General features: G+C 31.7%; 5 protein-coding genes across 8 annotated transcripts; 2 read left to right on the top strand and 3 right to left on the bottom strand.

Moving 5' to 3' along the window:
* Positions 1-115: 115 nt before the first annotated feature.
* On the bottom strand, positions 116-2,085 carry eIF2Bgamma (eukaryotic translation initiation factor 2B subunit gamma). Its single transcript, XM_076395486.1, has 5 exons — positions 1,601-2,085; positions 1,211-1,546; positions 652-1,157; positions 365-594; positions 116-307 (listed from the first exon to the last, which is right to left on the bottom strand). Exons 1-5 carry the CDS (start codon positions 1,758-1,760, stop codon positions 157-159), a joined length of 1,383 nt encoding a protein of 460 aa, XP_076251601.1. The 5' UTR covers positions 1,761-2,085; the 3' UTR covers positions 116-156.
* LOC143190893 (sorting nexin-29) lies at positions 2,076-14,744 on the top strand. Of its 4 annotated transcripts, none has more exons than XM_076395473.1 (14): positions 2,076-2,331; positions 2,550-2,662; positions 2,729-2,919; positions 2,979-3,114; positions 3,170-3,279; positions 3,335-3,454; positions 3,523-3,660; positions 6,170-6,202; positions 6,260-6,454; positions 9,327-9,435; positions 9,493-9,682; positions 9,746-10,105; positions 12,344-12,471; positions 12,536-14,744. In XM_076395473.1, the coding sequence occupies exons 1-14, from the start codon at positions 2,329-2,331 to the stop codon at positions 12,615-12,617; spliced, it is 1,908 nt and encodes a 635-aa protein (XP_076251588.1). In that variant the 5' UTR covers positions 2,076-2,328; the 3' UTR covers positions 12,618-14,744. The 4 variants fall into 4 exon arrangements, with proteins under 4 accessions (XP_076251588.1, XP_076251586.1, XP_076251589.1 ...); XM_076395474.1 differs by having other exon boundaries at positions 2,126-2,300; XM_076395471.1 differs by having other exon boundaries at positions 6,170-6,454.
* On the bottom strand, positions 14,733-16,090 carry LOC143190908 (uncharacterized). Its single transcript, XM_076395514.1, has 5 exons — positions 15,759-16,090; positions 15,612-15,707; positions 15,222-15,351; positions 15,017-15,169; positions 14,733-14,955 (listed from the first exon to the last, which is right to left on the bottom strand). Exons 1-5 carry the CDS (start codon positions 15,845-15,847, stop codon positions 14,860-14,862), a joined length of 564 nt encoding a protein of 187 aa, XP_076251629.1. The 5' UTR covers positions 15,848-16,090; the 3' UTR covers positions 14,733-14,859.
* A 1,217-nt stretch (positions 16,091-17,307) lies between these two features.
* On the top strand, positions 17,308-18,207 carry IFT20 (Intraflagellar transport 20). The gene is made up of 3 exons (XM_076395517.1): positions 17,308-17,507; positions 17,559-17,713; positions 17,932-18,207. Exons 1-3 carry the CDS (start codon positions 17,387-17,389, stop codon positions 18,043-18,045), a joined length of 390 nt encoding a protein of 129 aa, XP_076251632.1. The 5' UTR covers positions 17,308-17,386; the 3' UTR covers positions 18,046-18,207.
* A 2,643-nt stretch (positions 18,208-20,850) lies between these two features.
* Positions 20,851-26,459, bottom strand: LOC143190913 (putative protein phosphatase CG10417). Its single transcript, XM_076395519.1, has 10 exons — positions 26,246-26,459; positions 25,764-25,988; positions 25,519-25,710; positions 25,065-25,467; positions 24,863-25,015; positions 24,685-24,809; positions 24,491-24,629; positions 24,242-24,430; positions 22,247-22,410; positions 20,851-22,186 (listed from the first exon to the last, which is right to left on the bottom strand). The coding sequence occupies exons 1-10, from the start codon at positions 26,354-26,356 to the stop codon at positions 22,001-22,003; spliced, it is 1,887 nt and encodes a 628-aa protein (XP_076251634.1). The 5' UTR covers positions 26,357-26,459; the 3' UTR covers positions 20,851-22,000.
* Positions 26,460-26,938: the final 479 nt, after the last annotated feature.

Below are 26,938 nucleotides of genomic sequence, written 5' to 3' on the forward strand. Positions count from 1 at the left end.
CCAATTGGAATAGCGGTATATTGTTGGAAAATTTGCGGGGATATTTGCAAGCAGTCCAAGAACAATTTAAGAAAATAACAGCCGGAATTACAACTAAACAGAAACAACAAGAACATTTAAAGTGAATAAGATGTTTTTTATTATATAATAAATACATTAAAAATGCATTAGAGCCTTGGTAAGAATTTCATTTGTATGTTCGGAATCCTGAGATATTAAATAATGATTACCAATAATACAATTTTTAATTTTTGATCCACTTTCTATTACTGCATTATCAGAGATTATGCTATTTTCTATTGCCACCCTAAAAATTTCGAAATACAACAAACAAATTATAAACCTGTATTTCAAAACAACTCACTTTTCTTTAATGACTACATTATTCATGATAATACTATTAAAAACCCTGCTAAAACTATTCACACTTGCATTCATTCCAATAAGAGTATTTTTGAAGGATGTTTTCTCAGATAATTTGGCTCCATCCCATATAACACACTTATCATCCACTTGATTTGATTTAATATCAGCATTAACAGAATGTTTAATTAGTTTCTGATCACCTGATACTTTATCCCATATGTCTTGTATCTAAAATAAATTAACAAACTAAATATTTAAGTAAATGTAGTAATTAGTGTATACAACCTTTCCATTTGTTGACCAATACGCTGGTAATGTATTGATCCTAATACCAATACAACCTTTAGGAGCTAAATAGGCATAACATCTAATTGGATCTTCATTGTAGGTAGGTTTTAAGTCTCCTTTGTGATCATTATATGATGATGCCTCACGGATATCCAAACTTAATTGATCCTCTTTAGCAAAACTAAATATATCACAAACATCTTTATCATTTACAGTTGAAACATTGGTGTCTGCAGGTTTTATTGGCTTTGACAATTGTTTCTTAACAATATAGGGAATCAATTCACCCTTCAGAGACATAAAATTATCTTCTGATTTTAAATATTGCATCACCCAATTTTTTAATACATACACATGTGAATCACATAATGTACTATATAACTTTATATGTTGATGCTTCTTTAACAGACTCATTGGAAGAGAAACCTCTTCTTCAAAATCACTAGCTGATGCTGAAAATACTAATCTACTTGTTCGCTCATCAATTCCAATTAAATCTTTTTCTAAAAGAAGATTTGTGATATTAAAGACCTATAATTTATCTATGTATTATTACCAGGTTTATGTTTTGATCTAGGACCTGGAACTACAACAGGTTCTATGTTACTACTGGGAAATAATAAACTTGTCATTGAAGCATTATGTTTCCTAAAAGTGTTCAAAACATCCACAAAATTCACATCTGTAATTAAATCACAGGACACTACTAATACATCCGATTTTATTTTCTCTTGCACTTCTTTTAATCTTAAACTATCCGCTGTACCCAAATCCTCTTTGTCGTCAAATGAAACATATTCAATTTTAATATTTAAAGTGTTATTTCCTATCTCATTCTCTATGGCACTTTGAATTTCAGTTTTCTGGTCCTCAAGAACAATCATTATAGCCTCTAAAATTCGACAATAAACTAGATTTCTCTTCAATTAAATGTTCTATAAGATACCTGTGAAACCAGACTTCTGCAGACTATTGAGAATATACCAAATAAGGGGCTTAGAACCAACCGGAAGTAAACATTTAGGTTTTCCTGCTGTAAATTCCAACATACGAGATCCTTTTCCTGCTGCTAAAACAACCGCTTGAAATTCGCATTGTACTGTCATTATGTAGTTTGGTATATTATTAAAATGAATGAGAAATTTTAAACAATATGGGACTTTCTATCAAAAACAATCTTACGAGCAAGAAGGTTATGTACTGTTCATAGAAAAAAGTTCTGTTAGTAACATTAGAACTACCCAAGAACTGTATTTTAAATAAGATCCAATTAATTATTTTATGTCAGCATGTAATAAAAGTATATATAGCAAAACAAAATAAAAATTCACTCTTATTAAATATACAATATAATTTCCAATAACTCTTAATATATTGACAGAAAACTTATAAATTTAGATAACGTGCGTAATATATATTCTGTGGTTAGATGAAAGTATGTGAATCATGAGCAGATGATTATATTATTATTATTCTGGTGAACTTTTTTATCTAATGTTTCGTTGTGATATCGGAGGTTACAAAAGTTGACGTTCATAATAAAATACATATCGACATTATATTTTTGATAAGAATTTAAACCGTCACAGATCGAAAATTATCATACTGTATGCATGTTACAGAAGTCGTAACACATATATTACAATGTGAGTAATAATTATCGTTTTTGAAATTATGGTGAGTTCTTTAAATTTTTGAAGAACATGCTTTATTTAAAAATAATGCGTATGCAGCTTGTTTAGTGCTGATTTAAATACATTTAAAACCAAGTTACAATTAGCAGATTTTCATAAAATATCTTGTTATTAAAGTTATGTTTTCTTGTAAATATTCTTAACTAATTAATACAATTTATTTATGACCTAATTTTAATACACTAAACCAACAAATTGCAGTCTTTAAAACTGATGTCCACTGTAATACTATCTGCTGGAGCATACAGTAGGCCAGAAAATCCTGAAACATTATTGAAGCAATTACTTGAATGTGTACAGAAATGTCAAAAAAGGTTGGTATATTTTATTAGTATAGAAATAATTAGTTAGAAAAAAATTAAAATATTCTATATCTGCAGATATGGTGGTAAAAATGAATTAGCAACTGAATTTGATGCATGTGTAGCGGGCCTTTGTGTCTGTCTAGAAGCTATTTTTCTCCACGGTCTTCGAAACAAGCCTCAAATACAATCAAATCAAGTAAATTCAACCCTAAAACAAGTGTCAGATATAGTAGCACAAAGCCTCCATATAGGACAAGATAGCATATGTAAGTTGAACTAGGAATATTGTGTCATCGCTACAATAAATCATTAAAATTATTTCTAGCCTTTTGGCCTTTTATAGAAAGACACATAACAAATCATGAAAAGGAAAGGTATGGTGTTTTAAAGCATATTTGGACTAATATTGGTAAATGTCGTGCTTGGATTAGATCTACTCTCAATGAAAAATCACTAGAAAGGTTTTTTTTTGCTTAGATTTTTTTATTTCGTATTAATTCAATGTATTAATTGCAGATACTTCCATACTGTATTAGGTGATAGGGAAATTTTAGTAGAATATTATGAATCTTGGGCGCTGTTACGAGATGAAGACAAAAACAGTATGTTGCCAAATATGGCAGCAGGTAAATTCTAATGAATACTTGTAATTATCTATTTTTATTACATCTTTTGTTCCAGGTTTAGGTTCAATTTTATTTGCAATAAGCATTGATAAGCCTGAATTTAATAGTTCTGTGATTCCCAGGGCTGGTTTTATCGGTTTACCTGTGGAACCTATTATTGAAGTCCCAGTCCCAGGTTTGTATTATAACTATATATTTATTGGAGCTATTTATTTTGTAATAAACTGTATCTATATTTATCAGAAAATATTAGTAAAAGGAGAGAGCAAAAGAAGAAAAAGAAAATAGCCCGACAATTTATTTCATTCGATGAAGATATGTTGTCCACCAGTGTCCCTTCAATATCTAGTAGTAGTACTTGTTCAGATACCAGCAGTTTAGGTAAGTAATGTTTTGATTTAAGCTGTTATGTACTTGAATTGGATCGACACGTGTTAGATATTATATTGTTGCGATATTAAAAAACAATAGCACTTAAAAATTAGAGTTTTTTCGGGGAATTACTTATATAAAACGGGTCGGAACTTGAATATTTCTAATAATTGGTCATTGTTGCCAGATGTACTATTTTTACTGAAAAGCTACTATTTTGGTATTTTTTTTTAATTTTTAATTCCTACTGTGGTATAAGTACCCCATGTTGAGTTGTCTTGGCTTTTGTGCTTAATATCAGCAACCTTTACATTTAAATATTTTTGTTTGACACGCCAAACAATTCGGTGTTTTTGTCATATTCATATTTGGAATGTTCATGGTTGCCAAGAGTACTGTTTTTGCAGTAGAACTACTATTTTTTTATTAAACTTTTCGTTCATGTAATTTAATGGACCTAATTAGAGTGAATATTATCCCTAAGTTTGCATTAGATAGGAATAGTATTTTTTTAATAGACTGCAGGGTCCACAATTAAATATTTCCATGTTTCCGTACACCCATATTTTCTGTTGCTATATTTGTCAAATATACTGTCTTTGAAATTGAACTATTGTTTATATAATTTTTCTGTTTTAAACAAATTATAAAACCCGTAAACAATAATTTTTATTTTACGCAAGCCATACTGCCGACTCGAATCATATTCTAACTTATTTTTTTAAATTTTGAACCAGGGCCGTGTCAGTCACACGATATATTAAATATGTATGCAATAATCTAGTTGTTTCCGAAAACCTTCCTTTTGTTATTTGCAAATTTATTAGGTTATTTACCAAAAAAAAGAAGCCAATAGAAGTTTGGACTTTTTCCTAGTATATCTCAAAAGGTTTTTTATCTTTTTTTAACCGAGTAACAACTGTAGATAACACTATAGATAACAGGTCAATTGAAAAGTCCCCTGCCTACCATACTGTAACAAATTTTTTTGGCAAAATTAGTTTTTTTTATTCAACATAATTCCGTTCAAGGGTGATACACTAATTATAGCAATCTTCCTACTTTTCGATACCATTTTTGTAGTACGATTTGTCCTTTGCTTCAAAATAGGCCTCAGTTTCGGCGATCACCTCTTCGTTCGACGAAATTTTCTTCCCAGTGAGCATTCTTTTGAGATCTGAGAACAGGAGATAGTCGCCGGGGTCCAGATCTAGAGAATACGGTGGATGAGGAAGCAATTCGAAGCCCAATTCATCGATTTTTGCCATCGTTTTCACTGACTTGATGGACACGATGCATTGTCTTGGTGAAGTAGCACTTTCTTTTTTTCAAATGCGGCCGTTTTTCGGCAATTTCGTCCTTCAAACGGCCCATCTATTCATCCATTATCACATATCGACGAAAAAACTCAGTTTTATTACGCTTGATCATCTTCAAACACTGCTTCGAATCATCAACTCGTAGTTGTTTTTGGTCAAAAGTGAGCTCGCGCGGCACCCACTTTACATAGAGCTTTCTCATACCCAAATATTCGTGATTGATATGATGTACACGTTCAGTTGATATCTTTAAGAATGTCAGCTATTTCATTCACTTTCAATTTACGGTCATTCAAAATCATTTTGTGAATTTTTTAAATGTTCCTTTTTATCCATTGTTTTCACAATAACAAAAGTTGCTTCTCTCAAAATGCTATAATTCACAAACTAATGATCCGACAGCTGTCAAATTTATACACGCATCTTTTTAGGGTTAGGGCTAACTAAATATGGATTTAATTCTAGTAGCGCCATCTATGTGTCAGGACGGGGACTTTTAAATTGATCTGTTCTGATATTTGATCTATCTCTGATATGTTCTGATATGTAGACTAGACTATCGCTATGCTTGAATATCTTTCTGTCATTTTCCTCGCTGTAAATGTAAGTTCATTAAATTGCAAAAAAGGTGTTTGATGCATCCTTCTAATAGCAAATCTGTTCTATAGCCCTTCCAATAAAACAGTCAATGCACGCCATCAACACCGCCAAATTCAGTTGATAACAACGTAAAACCCCTTTTAAACTCGAAGCATTTTTCTTCCTCATTTTACTAATTAGTATTAATCAAAAAGTAATACTAATTAGTAAAAGAGTATGTTCAAAAGATACAGAATGAAGTCTGATGCGTCAGCATGTATAACTAAATCGACACCGTTGTCATATGTCAATGTAAATATAATAAAACAACTTTAACCTATCCTAACCAAAAACTGTTGTGGCTGTTTAATTATCTGTAGTTTAAGTCGTTCTATAAATATGCATTAGATGTAGTATAACGTTCAAATAAATTATATTTTGTAACGTTATTTTTGTTTCATTATTTTATTTACATTAGTATTATGTTGTCAGAGTCCAAGTAAACAAAAAATTAAATTTTGATGCGGCAACGTTGCATTATCATTTTCGAAGACTTCCTTTCGCTATTTTATTGGACTATAGTTATAGTTAGGATTTATTAACATTTAATACACTTTTAGGCAATTCCAAGGAATATCCAGTAGAAGAACAAAGTAAATCAAAATATAGCACTGACATGGAAAATTGCCCTAATGACATAATGAATTTAGATAACTGTACTGAAATATCCGAAACGACTGTAGAGAAGATTAAAACTGAAGAGAAACCGAAACTATCCAGGAAATTATCCATAGAGAACAGTGGCTCGAGGGATAAATTCTCCACCTCGCTACCCGAAACGTTGACGCCAATAAACCAAAATAATATCGGAGAATTAACTCCTGTTTCGGTGGAAAGACTGAAAGGTAAAGCATGTTTTTTTTAATAATGTTTTTATATTATTAAAACTTTGGCTATGTTCTTTATTACTAAAAAGATAATTTTCTTGGTCTATAACATGCAAATGACTACAAAGAATCAGTGAAAATATATGGATTAAATATACACTTGAGGAGTCAGAGGAATTTAATCAAAACATGCATCTTTGAAATTATTGGCTACATACTTAAAAAGAAGACACTGCAAAGACAGTTGCTGTACTGTCTCATAATATTTATGAATATCTGACCATATTGAAGATTACTCCATACACCAACAGTACAATAATGTGCGAAAAAAAAAAATAGATAACATCATTTTTTAAACTATCTGTATGTCTATCGTCGGCACAAGTCTTTCGCTTATACCGCTAGAAAGACACTTTTATCATTCTCCAATTCAACTAAAACAATAAAATTGAGAAGACAGGAAAGAAAGAAGAAGACATCGAAAATCGTGTCCTGTTTATGGTAATGGGTGTTTATGGGTCACATTCGACAATAATTTATAAAGAATATTTTGATCGAAGCCCGAAGACTCTTCATAAACGTTTGGAAAGTTCACATTAATAATAAGGATGGTGATGCTAACAGTTTGATGGAGTTGGAGAACAGTTAAACTGCTCCAACTTGGCTGATCCATTAACTCAGCTCTCTACCGTCAGCAGGGTTGATCCATAGGTCTTTGTTCTCCATTATGACAAGGTTAAACTACATATATCTTTAGCAACTGGACAAAAATTGAAAGGATTTAGTTGACCAGTTTTATGCATCCACCATACAGCCCGCCCTATCCTCATGCGACTTTAAGAGTATTTACTTTTTCCCATTAGAACCAATCCAATATAAATATTTATTTAATCTAAGAATTACGGAACTATAATATAATACTACTTGTTGAGATGCGGGAGAGAAAACAAGGTGGTAAATTAAATACAATTTATTTTCTCTCTTTGAGTAAATTAATACCCAAAGATGAGATGTTTAATTAATAATAATCTTTAAATAGTCTAGTTTGGCTAATATAGACAGGAATTCTACTGGTTGCGATTTAACAATTCTTATTCAAATGTTTTTCTTCAGTGCTTTCAATACAATACTTCTTCAATTAGTTCAATACAATACTTCTCGTTGTCGTTGCAAGTTCTGTCTTCTCTGTCAATGCAAATTCTTCATTGTCGATGTAAATTCTCTTCTCTCGTTGATGCTATTCTGTCATCTCGTTGTTGATGCACAGTGTTTTATCGCTGAAGCTCCTCCCTCGGGTTCTTGGTGGTGGTGGACAAGGTTGGTCCAAGAAACCCTTTTTTGGACCCGGATTCGCTGAGAATATCGGGGTGGGAAACACTCTTCCAGCTAGGAACTTCTCATTCTGATAAAACATGTGTGTTTTGGACTCTTTAGGAATTCCCAAAAATTGCACGATTTCAGATCTTCTTGATATTTATGGTTATGGGCGCCACAAGGAGCCCTCTACCAGGTCTAACATCTGACCCGTTTCGTCTAGCCTCGGTACCTGAACCCTCGTTATCCGAAACACTCTACGAGCCGATGGGGATCATCTTTGTTGAACACATATGTTCTCTTTACTTGGTATCTTTTTGGCTGTCTAATTTTACCAGACGTTCAATATAATGCGAACGTTATGTTTTATATCAGGCCATAATTCTTTTCCCATGTCATTCATATTAGAAACTTCAGTAAAAAGGTCTAATAGATTAGATCCTCTAACAATAGAACCGAAAGAATTCTACAATTAACGTAACTTAAATTTTACATGACTGTCCCAACTATTAATAATAAATTTGCGTCGCAACACTACTCAATGCAGAGTACTGAACAGAGAGGACTACGTCAAAAGATAAGAATATTTTTGACCACAGTAATAAATGTGGTTGACTTAAACCACATTCCCTAAAGTCAGGCCCCTAACTAACGTTGGGAACTAACGATTGAAAATAGTAGAAACAGTCGATAGTCACAAAACAGTCGAACTAGTCGATAATAAAAAAACTAGCGACTAAAAACAGTAGTTACTATTTCAGTTTTCGGTCAAATACACAAGAGATATACTAATTCCCTACCGTGCTAATTTTGAGAATTTCATTCCAACATGCTCTTTTTTTTCAACGGGGTTGTATATATTTCTTTTCGAACTTTCTTTGGAAAAAAAGGAAAGAGATAATTGTTGTAATTTATTACCTTCAAAATAATAGTATGTTTCATTTTGAATAATGTATAATAATTATTATATTTGATATATTTGACTTGATTGTAAAGAGGGATGGAGTAATGACCACTCAATATTCGTAGCGTATTTTCTCAATTAATCTTTATCAATTATTTAACCATCACACCCTTTTTAAATACAATTATAATTCTATTATTACGAATTGGATAGAACTTGAATGAAAGAAGTTTTAACATTCGAAAGGCTTGAACAAACATCGAGAGACTTACAAAAATGAAATAGGCAATCAAAGAAAGAACCACTAGTTTCCAAGATAACATAAACGCAGTCAAAATTATTTTCCTATTTATCAATCAAAATGATCTTTTTACCCTATTACATTAAGAAATAATATTGAAAAATAGAGTTCCAAAATGCTGCTATATTAAGGTACAATATATTGTTATTTACAATCATACTACAAACAAAACATAAAACTATATAGCACATTACTTTCAAGGACGGCAGAAACAGAATGTTAAAAATTAGTCGAATGAAACTAGTAGGTCCAAAAAAAGTAACAAAAAATACACGACTGAAACAGTAGATAATAAAAAGTAGTCAATTACTAGACAATCGTTTTCAATCGATAGTTTCCAATGCTACCAACTAACACTCGTAATGTTTTAGATTTTGAAGAGTATCCAGATACCTCAGATGACATTTTAGAAGTACCTACCGATATCTCTGCTGTCCTCACAGCGGTGGAAAATAAAAACCTAGAAGAGATCAAGAAACGGTATTGAGATAAACACATCTCATCTATTTCACCGACTCAAACTTTCGTTCTTTATAGGGATGAAAAAATCAATTGTTTAAATAAAGAAAACGAAAGTTTAAAGGAGCAAATAAAGAAGTATGTAGAAGCAATACAGATGTTGAGGAGAGACGACGAAACGATGCAGAGAGCTTTGGACGGGCTGCAAATCGATCATCAACCGGACTATAAGGGCGAAGCACAGATGTATGAACAAAAATTAGTACAGGTAATTTTTTTTTGGGTAAAAAGATTGGACATCATGATAGATTTAATTAAAAAACAAAATTAGGTTGCTGAAATGCACGCGGAGTTGATGGATTTCAATGTTATGTTACAACAATCATTGTGCAACAAGGACATTTTATTAGAGAAATTAAAAAAGGAATTGGAACAACTGAGAGGACCTATACCCGAAGAGCTCAATATGGAAGACAATACCAACGTGAATATATGGATACCTTCAGCTTTTCTCACAGGCAGCGGTTCGAATTCTCATCATGTTTATCAAATATTTTTAAGAGCTGGCAACGACGAGTGGAATATTTATAGAAGATACGCCCAGTTTCACGCCTTGTACACCGATCTTAAGAAACTGGATCCCATTGTTGGTACTTTTGATTTTCCGCCAAAGAAAAGTTTAGGAAAAAAGGTATGCTTATGGCTTATATTAGAGAAGCATTAATTTTTTTCATTAATCTCTTAGAACATCGACACTCTGCCCGTGGGCAATAAGTATTTTTTTATGATTTCCGTTATACAATATAACTATACTGACATGTAGAAGATCGCTTCAGTAAGTGATCTGCTGTACAAACTTATAATCTAAATCTTATTTTAGAGATTAATCTAACTTACTTTAAAGTCTATTCTAACTTATTCTATGTGTCTATTGTTCGTATGGTAGTATGCGTTTGAGCTTACGCACTTCAGTATCATCGCACACATTTAACTGTTTAGCGAGAGCATTGGGATGCACTAAGTCTTTCAGAGTACTTTGCAACACTTTGAATCACACACGTTGGAGACGTAATATCGGGGGGTATAGGTTACGACGATGGCTCGTAACACTTTATTCGGGACCCTCTGAAGGATAGCTATGTTAAATTTGCTAGTAGCATAGTTCAATATAATGTTAAATTAGGTCCAAATGGGCCTAAGTATGGACAGATATAGCAAAACCTTGTTATCTAATGGTGAGAACAGAGCTGAGCTCATCTCCAGATCAGATCTCTACCCACCAGAAAGATAATTAGATTTACGCCAATCAGCCAATATATTCGGTTTAATTTAAGCCCAAAGTATTTGCTTTTTGTCACTATATATTTTTCTATGTTAATCATCGATCAAAATGTATTCCCAGATATTTGACATTGTCTGCTTGCGGGAGTTCATAATTATTCATTTTACTGGGGACAACTCCTACAAAGTGGATGTCACATGGGTAGATTTTGTCTAATATGCCAGTGATGCGCCATGTTTTCAACCACAATTCGACTTTGTTAAGATGAAGTTGGAGTAAAATAGTCCCTAGTTACGAGTATAAATACGCATAAGAGATTATTTCCTCCCGTCGTTATAGAGGGCACGGGTGTACTTCTCACAGGGAGTAAATGTTTAACTTTCCTCCCTGTTAGGTACGAAAGTACGTACTTAGAAAAAGATTTTTTCCATACCTCGGTCGAAAGTAATTTTTCTTTCTATTTTCAGTTTCTGATCTTGTTTGGTGATCGAGGTTGTCTTTGCAGCTGTACTTGTTTCTGTTATTAATTTTTCTACCATATTTTCTAGGATATATCTTTTTTTGTTTACTATCACCGTTATATTTGCATATGCTCTGCAATTAACATGTTCGGCCTAATTAAAATTAATTATATTTCTGTAAAAGATTTTTCACTAAAAGGTTTTTATACTTTTGTATCTTATCAATGTTTTGGTATTCCACAATAATAAAAAAATTGCCCTAGAAATCTCCTTCTGCAATTAAAAAATTAGCGGTACTCGCAGCGTAATGAAACAAGTTACATTTCTAGTAATTAAATAACTGCAGCAAATATACAAAGAATCCTTTTCGATAATTACTTATAACTAGTGAAAATGAATGTCTATCTTAGAAGCTTCTCCTTATAAAAAGGTTAACATCAACTTTTCTGCGCTTAGTGCTTAATGTAAAGCCGCCAGTTAAGTATTTACGCTATCTTTAGTCATTTAGCATCAATCAGGCCAACTCCAATATTCCATACACACAAATATCAATGCACTACATAATCCCCTATTAATTACTCATCATGAAACAGTTGAACAGCTATTTTATTCTGCAATATTTTTAATGAAATGAACACGTACGTGACTGATCCGATAAGTACTTAGCCTACAAAAAAGGAAAAGTTTTAAAAAGCGGCGATTTATTTCTCAACATAGTCTCGCCTTTCTTGGCTCATCAAAAAACTCGTTAAACCAATTTTTGACGGTCACCATCGAAGGAAAAGTCACCGTACACAGCATCCAAACACTCTTTGATTTCACTGCGCGATTTGCCTTTCAAAAACAATAATCTAATCACCGGTCGATATTGCTCTCTTTTCATTTTTCTAAAATCAGTTCCGAGACAGACACTCCCGCTTTCACATGCGGTCAAAACAAAACTACGAGTCCGATTCGATTGAAATTCGGCAGTAGCGGTTTACGAGAATGTATAACACGATAGTAAATTTCTCTTCCGGTAGAGGCGCCATCGCGGCGAGACGAAGTACTTATCGGACCACCCTCGTATAAGGTGAAAAGGAACAAGATACAATTCAAGAAACGTAGATTGCTTTTTCATGCACTTAATTCAGTAACTAATAAATAGCAAACGAATCACTAATGAGATTTTTTTGTTATAACGCAGGATTCCTCATTAGTCGAAGAACGAAGGAAACGCCTTCAAGCGTTTTTAAGACAAATCATCCGTCATTGGCCCGAACTAACCCACTGTAGCAGTCGATTCTTATTGGAGCAGCACTTAGCCTTTTTCAAGTATTTATACACATAGCCGTTTGTTTCCAGTTTTATATTATGTACGTGTGTGTGTCTTACGTAGGGATCAGAGAGACGACGAAACAAAAAGGAACATATTTACTTCGAGGAGGTCCACGGGGTCCAATAATCAAGCCGGCTTATAACTCAATTGAAAACATATGAGAGCAACCAAATTCAAATGGAATCGATCGCATAGAACTTGTACCTGATAATCGTTGAGGTAAGGATTTAATCTTGATTCAGTTACCAGAGTATTTTTGTATTAATCATGCCGGGTGTAATTGAAATTTTTAAGCAGTGAAAAGACGGGGGCTAACTCAAGCTTATCCGATTCCATTTATATTTGGTTGTGGAAAACGTAATACTTTTTAATTTACGCGCTTGGTTGATGACAGTTTCAAGACATGCTTTGATAATATAAGAATACATTGATGAAATTAAGCATAGTTTTTTTATGGTTCGCTACCAGACTAGGATAATCCCAGTGATAGAGTTAATTACCCAATTAGCCTGTTCCATTCAAAATGGTATTACTTTTTCCATGAACCACATTTATTGGCGTTTACGAATTATTGTTATTTAAGTATTTCTTTGACCAGTTAATTTTTTATATATAACTTTATTATATAGTGTTTAGTGTAAGAGCAACGTATTTGTTATTGTAAAAATAAGATTCTACTCAAAGGAAACGAATTTTAAAAGATATTATATTTTAAAACTTACGTGATTATTATTGGTTAATGTGCAGCTTTTAACACTCTGGTATTATGGTATGTTTTAAATATAATAGGACTGTGAGTTAATTTTGTGGGATTTAATAATACATTTATACAACCTTATTAAAATCTTTATATCAAATTAGCATTATTTAGCTATTGATGATGATAAATTCTATATGATATGAATAAAAATCCACAATAAAACCTAATATTTGTGGTAAGGCGATCAAAATGGGTACTATGTATTTGATGAAGTCAATTTGGTCTGATAACTCCGTGAAACCATAACTAGTGACCAAAAAAATGTGTCTTCGTCGGATTCGGCAAAAACAGAAAGAATTGGACTTATTTATAGATAATATCCAAAGAAAGAAAACATGATGTACGGGCTGCTTTTTTACGCCAATCCAAATGGTGCCCTTCTCCAAACATTAGTGATCTTCAAAATCACATGATTGCCCTATATGACTATCACACTTTCACGTCACATTTTTTATCAGACAGTCTTCTTATCCTCGAACCTCTCTGAGGTATTAAATTCAACTAATCCCAGAAATATGTGAAAATTAGTGGCAAGTGATGAACAATACTTCAAAGGGTAAAAATGTACACAATTATTTGTAATAATGAAAAGATGACTGTTCTCTCAATGGAATATTACTTGTTAGTAAATCCTACTCCAAACTTCATTTTTACCAGACATTGTCCCTTTCGATTATCCATTCCAGACAATACACGCTTCAGAATTGAAAGAAACACGCCCATAACTGAGCAGGTCAAAAATGCCTAGAAATGATAATGTAATTTTTTCCCACACGCTTTATTCGCCAAACTTTGCTCCATGTAACTAATTATTCCGATAGACGTAATATGACCTAGTGGATTGACGTAATAGCTTTAAAACTCTTTTTAACATGAAATTACTCCGCAAGTTTATTGAAACTAGAAATTGTACAATCAGAAGGAAAAAATCTTCAAAATATAAGTTGTTCTCTTAAAGAGAAATCTGTAATCACATATCATATTCAGCAAACATTGTTCCTATTCGTAGAACATAATCTGGAACATGTTGAAGATTCTAAAAATCTTTAAAACTACTTTTAAAAAATTTTAAGTTAAAATGCTACCAAAAAGTAAAAAGTTAACAGAATTATTTTTCACACAATATTGAAAATATAAGTTGTCTCAACGAGAAACCAGTAGTTTTCCAGAAAAAATTTTTCTAACATGAATTTCAAAAGCTATCAGAAGACAAAACTACAAATGCTCTTGAAATTAATCACACAGTCCTAATAGTCTTAAATTTAGTGCTAAGGTTACAAATTTTGACATTTTATGAAGATACATTTAAAAAAATACATAACTGGAGAGTTAAATGATGTTACATTGTTATTGTGATATATAAGTATTTATAATTTGTTAATATGTATCTTTAGAATTGAAATAATGTACCAATTTATTTTAACAGATCTGTTGACGAATATATTGTATATTGTTTTATTCCTTTTATTTATAGTAGGTAATAAATAAATAATATAATTCCACTTTTAATATCTCTTTTACTTACCACCAATAATACTATATCGTACCATACAATACTATACCCCAATATATAAAAATAACAATCATTTTTGTGGAATGTAAAAATAGTTAAACAGTATTAAATTTACTTATTTTTCTTTTTTTGTTCATATTGACGTCTCACGTGAGCAAAATATATGGTCCACACAAATGCTGTGAGATAGTGTCCGAATATTCGAAACTAAAAATAAATAAAAATATACATTACCAGTAAAAATTATATAGTTGTAGTAAATATTTACCACTGAGGGGACGAGAAGAAGATTTAATAACTGTGTAATTGTTAAATATTTCAGGCTGCTAATTAACAGAGTTGGTAAGAGTGCTTTTACTTCATCTAAAGCCACTTCACTACTTTTGCCTTCAAATCTTGCGACCATGTATAAAGCCCATGCCTATAAATTTTTTATTTCACTTATCTTTTCAAACAGACATTATTTTATGAACCTTATATAAAGGAAAATATATTAAACGCTCTAAAATTAGTCGTCTACATATTGAAAAAGAAGCTTCTTCTGGCGCTGCCCATTCCAAAAAGTTAAAAAAGGTAGTATGACATATACTAGAAAAACATAGCCTAAAACAAATAAATAAAAATTGAAAATAAACCAAAAGGAATACTATAAGTGTGAAAAATTGAGATATTTGATTGCTTTCTTTATTGTGCATCTTTATTTTTCACTTTTTTGGAGTTTATTTCCCAAAAATAATAAATACAAATGTTTTTACTCTATTTTGAAGTGAAAGGTTCAATAAACAACTTTTTAATTTATATAAATTTAATGGATTTATATAATAATGTTCTAACTTATTAATGTTAGATAATATCAGACTTACCCAAAAGCGCCAAAAGAAAGAATACTTCGAAGATCAATTGGCCTAATACCTGCTAATTTTTGATAAGCAACATTACCGCTAATAGCAACAGTGGCACTAGAAAACAACTGTTAATAAATTAAATGTTTATAAAATTAATAAACATACCAAGTCAAGGCAGCTGTTCTTAATGGATGTTCATACTGTTGATTCAAATAAAATGATAATGATTTAATAATCGGTTTGGATAATGCCATTTCAAACTGTGGTTCTCGAAGTATTGAGAGAAACTTGACAAGAAACAAACGCTTTAACTGTAATTTAAAACGAACTTTGAACGCTCAAGTACTTAAAAAATAATCACACGAATTGTATTTTTACAATAACTATTGTCAGTTTATCGAATGTTTTTTGACAAAAACCTTTATTATTTCCAAAAATTCGTAAATTAAAACAATAATTATGCTTTAAGACATTATAAAAAATATTAAGTACGTTATAGAGGTTATGTGCATATATTTTGAAACTTGCTTTTATAAATAATTGATGCACTATACAAAATTAAATTCGAATTTATTGTAAAAAATAAATAAGGCTGATAAGCTATAATGACATTGGTGCGTAATAATAATCTTTAAATAAATAATTATTAATAATAACCAATTAGGTTTGGTCACACAGTAGTTGCGAAATCTATTAAAGACATGCGCATTCCTATTTGGTGGAACATTTGTAAATTTTGAATTTGTTGTTAAAAAAAGTTATTTAGTAGTTAATCATAAAATATAAGATACTCGTTATTCCGCGTAAAATGTCAAATATCAACAGAAGACATTAGAAGGAACAAATTTCTTCACTGTCAAGATTGTTTTCCTCATTAATATTTTTTATTTTTGGCTGTTGGGATGTGATGACGCAGTATTATTAAGTATTTGATGAATAGCTGCTAGCTTTTTCATATCAAATAGAAAACCAGCTATTTTTCAACAATTTAGTATATGAAAACAATAAACAAACCATTAATAATGTTTTTATGACAAATAAGAACCAACTTATCCATCAAATGTCAATACTGTTAAATTTGACATGTGAAACAATCGTTGAACATTTAGAACATGCATGCACCGATTTATCTTTTTGAGATCTAACAACTTTTTGAGTTTTATTAAGTTTTTTAATTTATTAACTTATTTTTTAGTAATATAAAATAATAGTTAGTTTGCTTGTTTTGTATTTTTTTGATAATATTAATTCAAATGAGTAAAATACATAGTTTAAAATGCAACAAAATGATTTAAAAAATTTGGTACTAAAAATTTAACAACAATTTGAAGTTGGCTGTAATATATGTTCTGGCGGAATAAAAAGGAAGTTTTTATAACCGATGTATAGTCAAATAATTCAAAATAATAAGTAATAGTTTCCCTAAATCGCTTCCTTGCCCTTACCCTCATGTATTGATGCCATATACAAGCGGTAGGCCAATTTTTTTCTCATTCGGTAACCATTTTAAACATACAATGTTTTCAACTTTATGTAAAGGAAAATATATCAGGGGCTTATTATTATAGGGAAAGATATATGTTAGATTATGTATAAAATATATTTGTCCCAATAAAAAATGTATTTGTTGACTTTTTAACTTTATTGTAACTTTCAGTCTTTTAGAAATTTATATGTCACCAGGTATAATACACCACGTTACCATGGAAACAGTTCAAGGCAATTATTCAAAACAAAATATGTACCTAGACAAATAATATACTCGATGATCATATTTTTATTTATATAGCGATATGTCTGATTTATCCCAATACGGAATATATTTTAATGAAATTGATAAAATATGTATTCTGGAGCCGGAATTGTATAAGCAAACTAGCGATTTAAAAGAACAATGCAGCATTTACATCGAAAGTAAGTACATGCATCAATTTTAAAATTATACCCTGCAGTTTCTCATTGCAGAAATAATTGAATTTCAAAATATCGCAACAAAAATTATAACTACCGTGGAGGATTTATCTTCCAGGATAGAAACCCAAAAAATAAAAGCTATAGGAGCTAGAAACATGCTGCAAGGGATGGAGAAACACAAGGAAAATAAACAGCAACAACTACAGGTAATGGACTAAAATAATTGAAACAAAAATGGTATTGATTGATTGGGTCTTTGTTTTTATTATTTCAAATTGAATTTTTTTTCTAATTATTAGTTATACAAAAGAAAATAAAACGGCAAACTAACATTGAGTGGAGAAAACGTCAGTGTCAAAACGTATTAAATAATTTATTACAGTATTATTAAAGTATGTGCTAATACCGAAAATACATATTTCAGGCCGTTATAAACGAAGTATCCATCGAGCTAGAAAGACTGAAGATCCAGCTGCATTATCTCCAAAAAACGGAAATGGAACAAAACGAAATAATCACTCAACTCACCAGATATTAAAGATCTACTAAATAATTTATTTTAAGGGAACCTCAAGTTTTACAATGACAAATTGTTCTGCGATTTCAAATTAATTATATACAAAGAAAATCATGGAGGTATGAAAATGTTAACATTATTGCTGTTAGTTTTTCCCCTAAAATATAATATTTTTAAAATAAAGTCGGTAGTAGTTGATTTTTTCCCGTTCAACTACTAAACTAAATCATGTCTTATCGATTTACCTTGCCGACCTTGCGAAAGCTCAGGTACAACGTGTAATTATACATATATTCAATATTTTCTTCAGTTTAAGAAATATACCGTTATAATCAATGTCAAACAAAACGCATTAAATCACCTATAGTCCTACGTAAACCCTTTATACACTCGTATTTTATAGTATTTTTCTTTCTCATTTTACTAATTAGCATTACCCTAATTTTTTTATTACTCTTCGAAGTTCCACAATCTGCCCACAGAGCAATAACTATTTGTTATGTTTATATTATATATACATGGCATGTAGAAAATCACTTCATTAAGTGATCTCCTGTACAATACAAAATACTATATATTTTAACTAGCGACCCGCCCCGGCTTCGCACGGGTGCAATACTGATACTAAATTGAATACACTACAGAAAAAATATGAACGTTGTATATAAAAACATAGCGGCCCGCTCCGACTTTGCACGGGCATAAAATATATATGCCTATGTCACTCGATGAAAACATGATTAAAATCGATCCAGTATTTTTGGTTCATTCATTACTGCCCTTGGCCTGCACGCATTAAATTTGGAGTAAAACAATTCCTCTTCCCCTATACTTACTATGAAGATTTCCTGCTATCTTTGGAATATCTAAATTCATACAATTTTTATTACATTACACATTTTTAAACGCAAATTTTAAATTTGTAATATCTCCGAAAATATTTGTTTAATTTACATGCTGTAAGGAGCCATATTGATCTATATTAATTGCACACTGTATTTAAGGTACTTAATTCGATAAGGATTAATGCCGTATTGCTTAAAATAGCTTTGTAAATAAGCCATTTTCTCACGTAAAAAGTAAACAATAAAAATGGTTAATGTGGGTTATCCCTAAAAGATAAACATATACCATCGCGGACTTTTTTGTAGACCTTTTTATGGTGTACAATACTGTAGTACATTAATTTGATCTAACTCGTAGGGTTAGGCAGCGTTTTTGCTGATTGCTAAATAAGCCTAAAAAAATAGGTTAATTTACGACATCACGTTAGAAACCTCTAAAATTAGCAATGTTGCCTTAGTATATTATGCATGTATTATACATATAAACCTTCCTCTTGAATCACTCTATCTATTGAAAAAAACCGCATCAAAATCCGTTGCGTAATTTTAAAGATTTAAGCGCACATAGGGATATAGGGACAGAAAAGGCGACTTTGTTTTATACTATGTAGTGATTAATCAGTGTTATTTTAAAGATTATTATTAAAGTCTATATATGTCCAATAATCACATCGGATGGTGTTAGACGTTTTAGTCTAAGCACTTCACTGCTACTTCGCATATTTGGCAGGTTAGCGAGTACATTGGCATGTACTGACACTCTTTTACGGTACTTCACATAAACAAGTCGAATTACAATCGTTGTTTGTTCTAGAGGAATATCGCGTTGTATCACTTTATTTGAAACATAGTATAGAGCATCGAAAATGGCACGCAACATTTTATTTTTGAACCCTTGTATGATATATTAGACTTGCTAGCGGTTCCCCATAGTTGGATTCCATGTGACCAAATAGATTTATACAATAGATTGTTATCTAATGATCTTGATCGAACTTGGATTTGCGCCCTATAGTGCCTAGTTGTTTCCGTTTGGCGAGTATGCTTCTTTCAAGTTAGGCGTCGATCTAGATGCCTACAAAGATATTTAGTATCCTCCGCTTGCGGAAGTTGACAATTATTGGTATATACTAGTGGACATGTTCACGACGCAGCGTAGATGTTATATGACTGTATTTAGTTTCGTTGGCTTTTATACGCCATCTGTTCAGCCGCATTTGTATTTGATTTAAGTATGTTTGTAGATTAATTGATGCTATGGCTAGATCTTCATGAAAGGTTAAGACTGCTGTGTTGTCTGCATATGTTGCCACAGTGGTTATTTTTGTTGTAGGTAGATCAGCTGTGTACGGAAGATGTACTACCTTGCGGAACTCCTGAATATATTGCATGTAATTCGGTATGTTCATTGCCTTGTTTTACTGTAAAATGAAGATCTGTGAGGTAAGATTTTAGTAGCTCATAATCCGGATGAGGGAAAAGTTTCTTTAATTTAACCTGCAATCGCGTATGCCATATTTTATCAAAGACCTAAGATATGTCTAGGAACGCAGCTGCAATATTTTGGCGCTTATAGTTAAAGAGATAGAGTGAAGTCTCATACCGAAAATGTATGGAATTTAGTCTATAAAATTCGATTTGTTTTGCTACTTTCCACCCCATTGTCACATGTCAATGTAAATATAATAAAACAACTCTAACCTGCAAACTATTGTAACTGTAGATTATATCCAATAAAAATGCTTTAGATGTACTACAACTTTAAAATAAATTACATTTTATAACTTTATATTTGTTAAGTCAAAAAAAACGAAAACTTAAAATTTGGTGCGGCAACGTTGTATTATAAATTTTTATGACGTGCATTGGCTGTTTTATCGAAAGGACTATATATAGTACCATGAATGGAAGATTAAATATCTGGCTGTACTATATTCAAAAAAACGGAAACGGAACAAAACGAAATAATCACTCAAACCACTAGATGTTAAAAATCTACTAAATAATTTATTTCAAGTGTACAACAAATTATACAATGACAAATTAACCTACGATTTCAAATTAATTCTATACAAAGAAAGAAAACCATCGAGGTATAAAGATATTAACATTATCGCTAAAATGTAAAAGGTTCGAATGTACATGATTCGTTATATTTTCTCCTACAATGGTATAGTATATCTAAACAAGCATAAAAAAATATATCATAGTGGCAAAGATGCCTTTAGAAGTATTTACTGTGTAAAATACATTTAATGGTTGACTTCAAGAAAGCATCTTTGTGGATGTATACATATACTCTCAGCGATTAAACCAAGTCTCATAAAAACAACAGAAAAAGAACAGCAACTTAACGCGAACGTCATAATGAAGATGAAAATCACCACAGCTTATTTATACATTAAACAGAAGGCACCCAATACCATGGCGTTTCATTTTTTTTTTCGGAACAAAACATCGATTCTTCCACGAGGCAAACCAAAAAGCTAATTAATCAGATCTTACACGCGAACTGAAACAACAAACTAAAGAAGGTATGTGATGTTAAAACTACGAGAAATAAATTAAACGAAAATATCTTATATTAAAAATGTGGTTTGAACATTTAAATTTGAAATACAGTAAAACAGGTCTTTTTGGTACAAAAGAAAATGTTCGTATAAATAAAACAACGAATGAAAAGTGCTATTCATAGGCATATCGAAACAGTTAGACCTTTAGACAAAATATGTACACATGTTTAACTTGAGGCCTTTTACAGTACATTTCTATAAAAACAAGTAGGCTGGGAGAAAGAGAAATGCACTCACACCAACTGTTTTTATAATAAAATGACAGTTCAAAAGCAATCGTGACATTCAAGTGAATAGCCAAAAAGAAAAAAGAAGATCGAAAATAAGAATAATACGAGAATGCGTAGAATTAAATGTATTTGCTGTTTGAGAAAAAAACATATTAAGAATTATCAAAACTTAAGAAATACACTTATGAACAGCACTAACAAATCAAGTTTGTTTCAAAAGTACAAACTACCAACGATCTTCATGCTGTACAATACAATATTATTAATAGTTTGTCCTCTAAAAATTCGATACAAACTACTGTATCAAAAACGGATGCTCTCGAGTTTCTCATGAAGAGCTACCGGCCGTTTCGTCTTGGGTCTTCGCCCGTTTCGTATCGGTATCGACCTCCGCTGGTCCAGGGCTCGCTTGTCGTTTTTTCAAGGTCGGTTTGAACTTCACTATAATAGCAGTCATGTTGTCACAGCCAGTTCCGTCTCCCATGGTGTTGGGAGCTAAGCAATGGTCGAACATCTATCAAAAACAACAAAACGTTATAAACGATAATATACGCGGGGTGATATGGTCAGTTACCTCTTCGCAAATGTGCGATAACTTTTCCGGATTTGCCTCTAGCCTCGGCTTAACAAAATCAACTACTTCTTGACTGGTCATAAAATTCCAAATTCCATCGCAGGCTAATACCATGAACTCATCTTCGGTTGGATTTATTGTAAGAGTCTTGATGTCAGGTAAAGCTATAAAATTGAAGCGTATAGACCATTAAAAACATAAAGGCCCAGAAAAAAGTACGATTGAGAATCGAAGTAAATAAACCATTATATAGTTTATTCAAAAAATAGTGGTTATTTCTGGTGAATCTTAACGGGTATTCGGTAGTTTCCGCCTGATTTTGCGACGTTTCCATATAAGAGGTCAATTGTTCCCGGCCTGACACATAGATGGCGCTACTAGAATTAAATCCATATTTTTTTTAGTTAGCCATAACCCTCAAATGATGCGTGTACAAATTTGACAGCTATCGGATCATTAGATCATTTTGACTGAAGCAACTTTTGTTATTGTGAAAAAAAATAAATAAAAAGGAATTTCGTCTGTTGATAAAATATTGCTTCTTGAAGGTAAAAAATACAGAAGCAAAAACTGTCTTGATGCCGAATTTACGGACACTGCCCCAGGGAAATCAACCATCATGGATTGGTATGCTAAGTTTAGACGTGGTGAATTGAGCACCGAAGACGATGAACGCAGTGGACGCCCAAAAGTGGTTGTTACCGACGAAAATATTTAAAAAATCCACAAAATGATTTTGAATGGCCGTAAATTGAAATTGAATGAAATAGCAGACACTCTAAAGATATCAAATAAACGTGTACATCATATCATTCACGAATATTTGGGTATGAGAAAGCTCTGTGCAAAGTGGTTGCATAAATTAAAAATAATAAACAGCGAAGTAGCTTAGTTAAATTTAAATTTGAGTTTCCAACGAAATTTTAGGTTAATTTATGAATTTTACTATTTGATATACTTTCCCTCAACTTCCGATTGTTGATTTTTTTCTTATTTCATCCTCTCGCAGTTGCATTTTAATTTTTATTATCTCCACCATATATCATCTTTCTTCATCATCATCATCTTTCTTATGTATATTAGTTAAGAAATGTAAAGGTGTTAAAACACAAAAAACTTTTGTTTCATTTTAAAAACTATTTTATTTCACAGAAAAAAGTGGCGATTGTCGAATACTGAAGACGCTAATCATCATGGCATGAACCAACTCCTTATCTCTAGATATCTCACTCGTTACACCATTAATCTTATACATGGCCCTTTTCCATAATGTAACGTGTTTACAATCACCAATTCTTTATTTATTTCGTAGAGCGCCTTGTCTTTATAATCCCATCTTTTGTTTCTGTCGCTCTGTCTTTGTTTCCTATTATCAGAGTATGTCGTTTTTTAAGAAAGCGACCCCCGAGCGATTTTGGCCTGAAAGATAATGACCTTTTCTGAGTGGAGTTTTAGATGGCATAAATCGACTGAGCCTAGGCCACGCGTGGTAATCTAGTCCACCCCCCTCAGCTGTGAATTTTGCTACCCCTCCCCTGTCTCAATTAGCCATTTACTGAACGACTAGCAAAACGGGAAAAATAATTTAAAAATACTCCGGTCAGCATCAATACTGATAGGCTCATTGGGTTTCTGAAAAAAAATTGGATCTGAGAGAAAACGCTCTCCACTGAGTCCTAGTTGGAAATATCTGTTTTTAGCTTGTATATTACAATCTGCCTTACAGATTTCTCGTCCGAATTTTATGTTGTTATATTCTTTTTGTAATTTCTTCATATCATGTTTGTTGTAAAACTAATGTTTTCATACAACCTCTATTACTTATCGTAAGATAACAATACAAGAGTCAGTATATATATATATATGCCCCATTAAAGTTTAGTCTTATTCTAATCATCTTTGGTGTAGAAATATATGTTATGGTGGCCAGTGATTTAAATTTAATAATATAAATGATCACCTGGTACAGATACAACAATCAAAACAAACACATACCTGTAATCATTTGCTCCTTATCACTCAAATCCTTGTTTAACTTATAAGCATGATCACCTATCGCTCTGCTTAAATTAAGACCGCCATTAACGCGACCATCTCCCGTGACTTTACCTCCCGCTTTTATTATCCTACTTCTCTCAGGTTCATCTTCTGGCTTATGATCAAATGACATTTCAACAGCTTGACCTAAAAAAATTGTACATAGGACAAAAATCAATAGATTCTATTGAATAATGAATAATTTACCATTTCTGCATATAATACATCTTGAGTCACCAGCATTGGCGACAAATAATTCTGTTCCTTTGAGAAGCGCCACTACCGCTGTACAACCGCTGCTAGAACCCGGTTCCTCTTTCATGTTTCTAGCAAATTCTAAATCCCCCTAAAAAATATTTGATTATCCATCAAAATTTCACATTGATAATATTTAAACCAACCTCATCCTCATCTTCCTCCTCATCCTCGCCTTCATCATCCTCATCTTCTTCCTCTTCTCCATCCTCACTGCTCTCCTCCTCTCCCTCAACAGATGCATTAACACCTTCATCATCAGAACTATTTTCTAAAATATATTTAGTTTTCTAGTGTTATCAAATGAAGTAATAATTCTCATACCAGCAGATCCAACAAAAGTTTTATCCTCTTCATCATCATCACTTTCTTCTTCACTATCACCTTGATAATCTAACAATGTCTTATATAACTGGGTTGCATTTCTCTTTGGTCTTGTATTTGGTTTTTTAGGAGACTTTTTTAATATGGATTTTCCTGGAAAGTTATACTTTCAGCATTGTTATAATACATTAATTAAAAGTACCTTTGAGTTTGTTCGTGGCTATTTCTTCTTCTTTAGCAGTTTCATCTTTTTTCTCAATTTCATCATTTTTTTTTAGTTCCCCATTTTGCAGATTTGATTTATCCGAATTTTTTTCTATATCATCATTTGAAGCATGGTCTTTTCCATTTGATTCATCAGAATTTGTAATCTGAGGAATGGTCCCATTTTGTGATGTGGATATATCAAGTGGGTCTTTTATATTTTCTTCATTTTTATCCTCACCATTTAATTTGCCAAGTGAATGATCTTTATTTTCATTATCACTTTCAGTGGAACACTCAGCTACTTCTATGTCCATGTTACCCATGGGTCCCTGAGCTAAATCCTTTGAGCTACCACATGCTTCCTCTCCAGCATGGTTTGAACTGGAACTGGCAGATTCCTAAAAAAATTATATCTGCAAATCTCGTTTTCTACAAACAATAAATCTTACATTTCTACTATTTTTCGCTGTAATTATTGGAGATCTAGGTAACTTTTCACCTTTATTCAGATATTTCAATGTGGGTTTAACAAGACCTTTGTATTTCTCAATAACTTTCTCTATTGGCATTACGGCCTCTGCATAAAGATGACTAACATTTTCTTCTTCTGATTCATCAGCTTCATGATCCGCAGCAATATCCTAAGTATTAGAGATACTTAAAATAGAAAGACTATGTTTATTGTCCAGAATACCTGTAAAACTGATATAATTTCCGGTGTTGCTATGGTGGAATCAAAACCTAAAAAGCCATCTATTAAAGCCTGTTCTAAATTTCCTCCCTTATAGGCATCAGTATTTTTAATAAAATCAGGTAATTTTTCTGAACAATATTGGGCCACTTCATGGCCTCCATGACCATCATAAACAGCAAAATAAGCAGTATTTTCATCAAAATCTAAAATCGAATTATGAGCGTCCTAAAATAGAAGTCAGTATAAACAATTTAAGATGACCATTGTTACCAATAGAAAATTTACATATATCAAGGTAAATTAATTTACTATCCTAATGCAGTGACAAAACTTTTCTTTAATATTTTGTTCTATAAACAAAACGCTTTTATACCTAACGTACATAACTCCAATTAAAACAGTGTTCTAAAGAAGTGTATAAACCAAGACTGTATTTAAAACACAAAACAAGACGAAAAACGAATTGAAAACAAGTTCCTTACCTCTTGGCTTTCGCGCCAACCTTGCATAGAACTGGCACCATAGATCAATTTATCGTTTTCTTCATCTACAGAATTTTTTTTCGTTATTGGTTCGGATAAATAAGATCCCATCTCTATAATTGTAATTATTTTCACACGTGGAATTGCCGTAAATTATTAACAAAACCGGTGCGTTACTTTACCTACACGCTCATCATGATCAGTGCCAAAAAATAGTTCATAGTTCTGAATTGACATAATGGCGCCACAAGTAAATGTTTGCTAGACAATTATATATGAACATATTTTTAAAAAATTGCTTTCAATCTTTAAAAATATATATCAATATAACTCCTAATAGTATTATATTTTTAAAATCCATGTAACTATCAAAGGTACATTTAACAAATATAATGTCATTGAAAATAAAAGAATTTTGGACCAACATAGCTGTTTTTTATTAGTATTGGACATTACCGATAATTTTAATAATTAATGCAATCAAAAATTCGTTTTATTATCAATATAAAATTAGAAAATGTACGTGTATGCAACTAGCAATATACATTATATAAAATATTTTTAAATCGATATATTAAGAGACAATAAATAGACTCTTGTTTCAGAATTAGAAACAGAGAGCAACTTTTAAATATGTAAATAATAATATTACAAAATAATCAAAATAAATAAACAAAACATAAATATATGTAC

The sequence above is a fragment of the Rhynchophorus ferrugineus genome, unplaced genomic scaffold (genome assembly GCF_030347505.1).
Source record: "Rhynchophorus ferrugineus isolate W39M unplaced genomic scaffold, kcgeb_rfMv2 rfM2, whole genome shotgun sequence".
NCBI lineage: Eukaryota > Metazoa > Arthropoda > Insecta > Coleoptera > Curculionidae > Rhynchophorus > Rhynchophorus ferrugineus.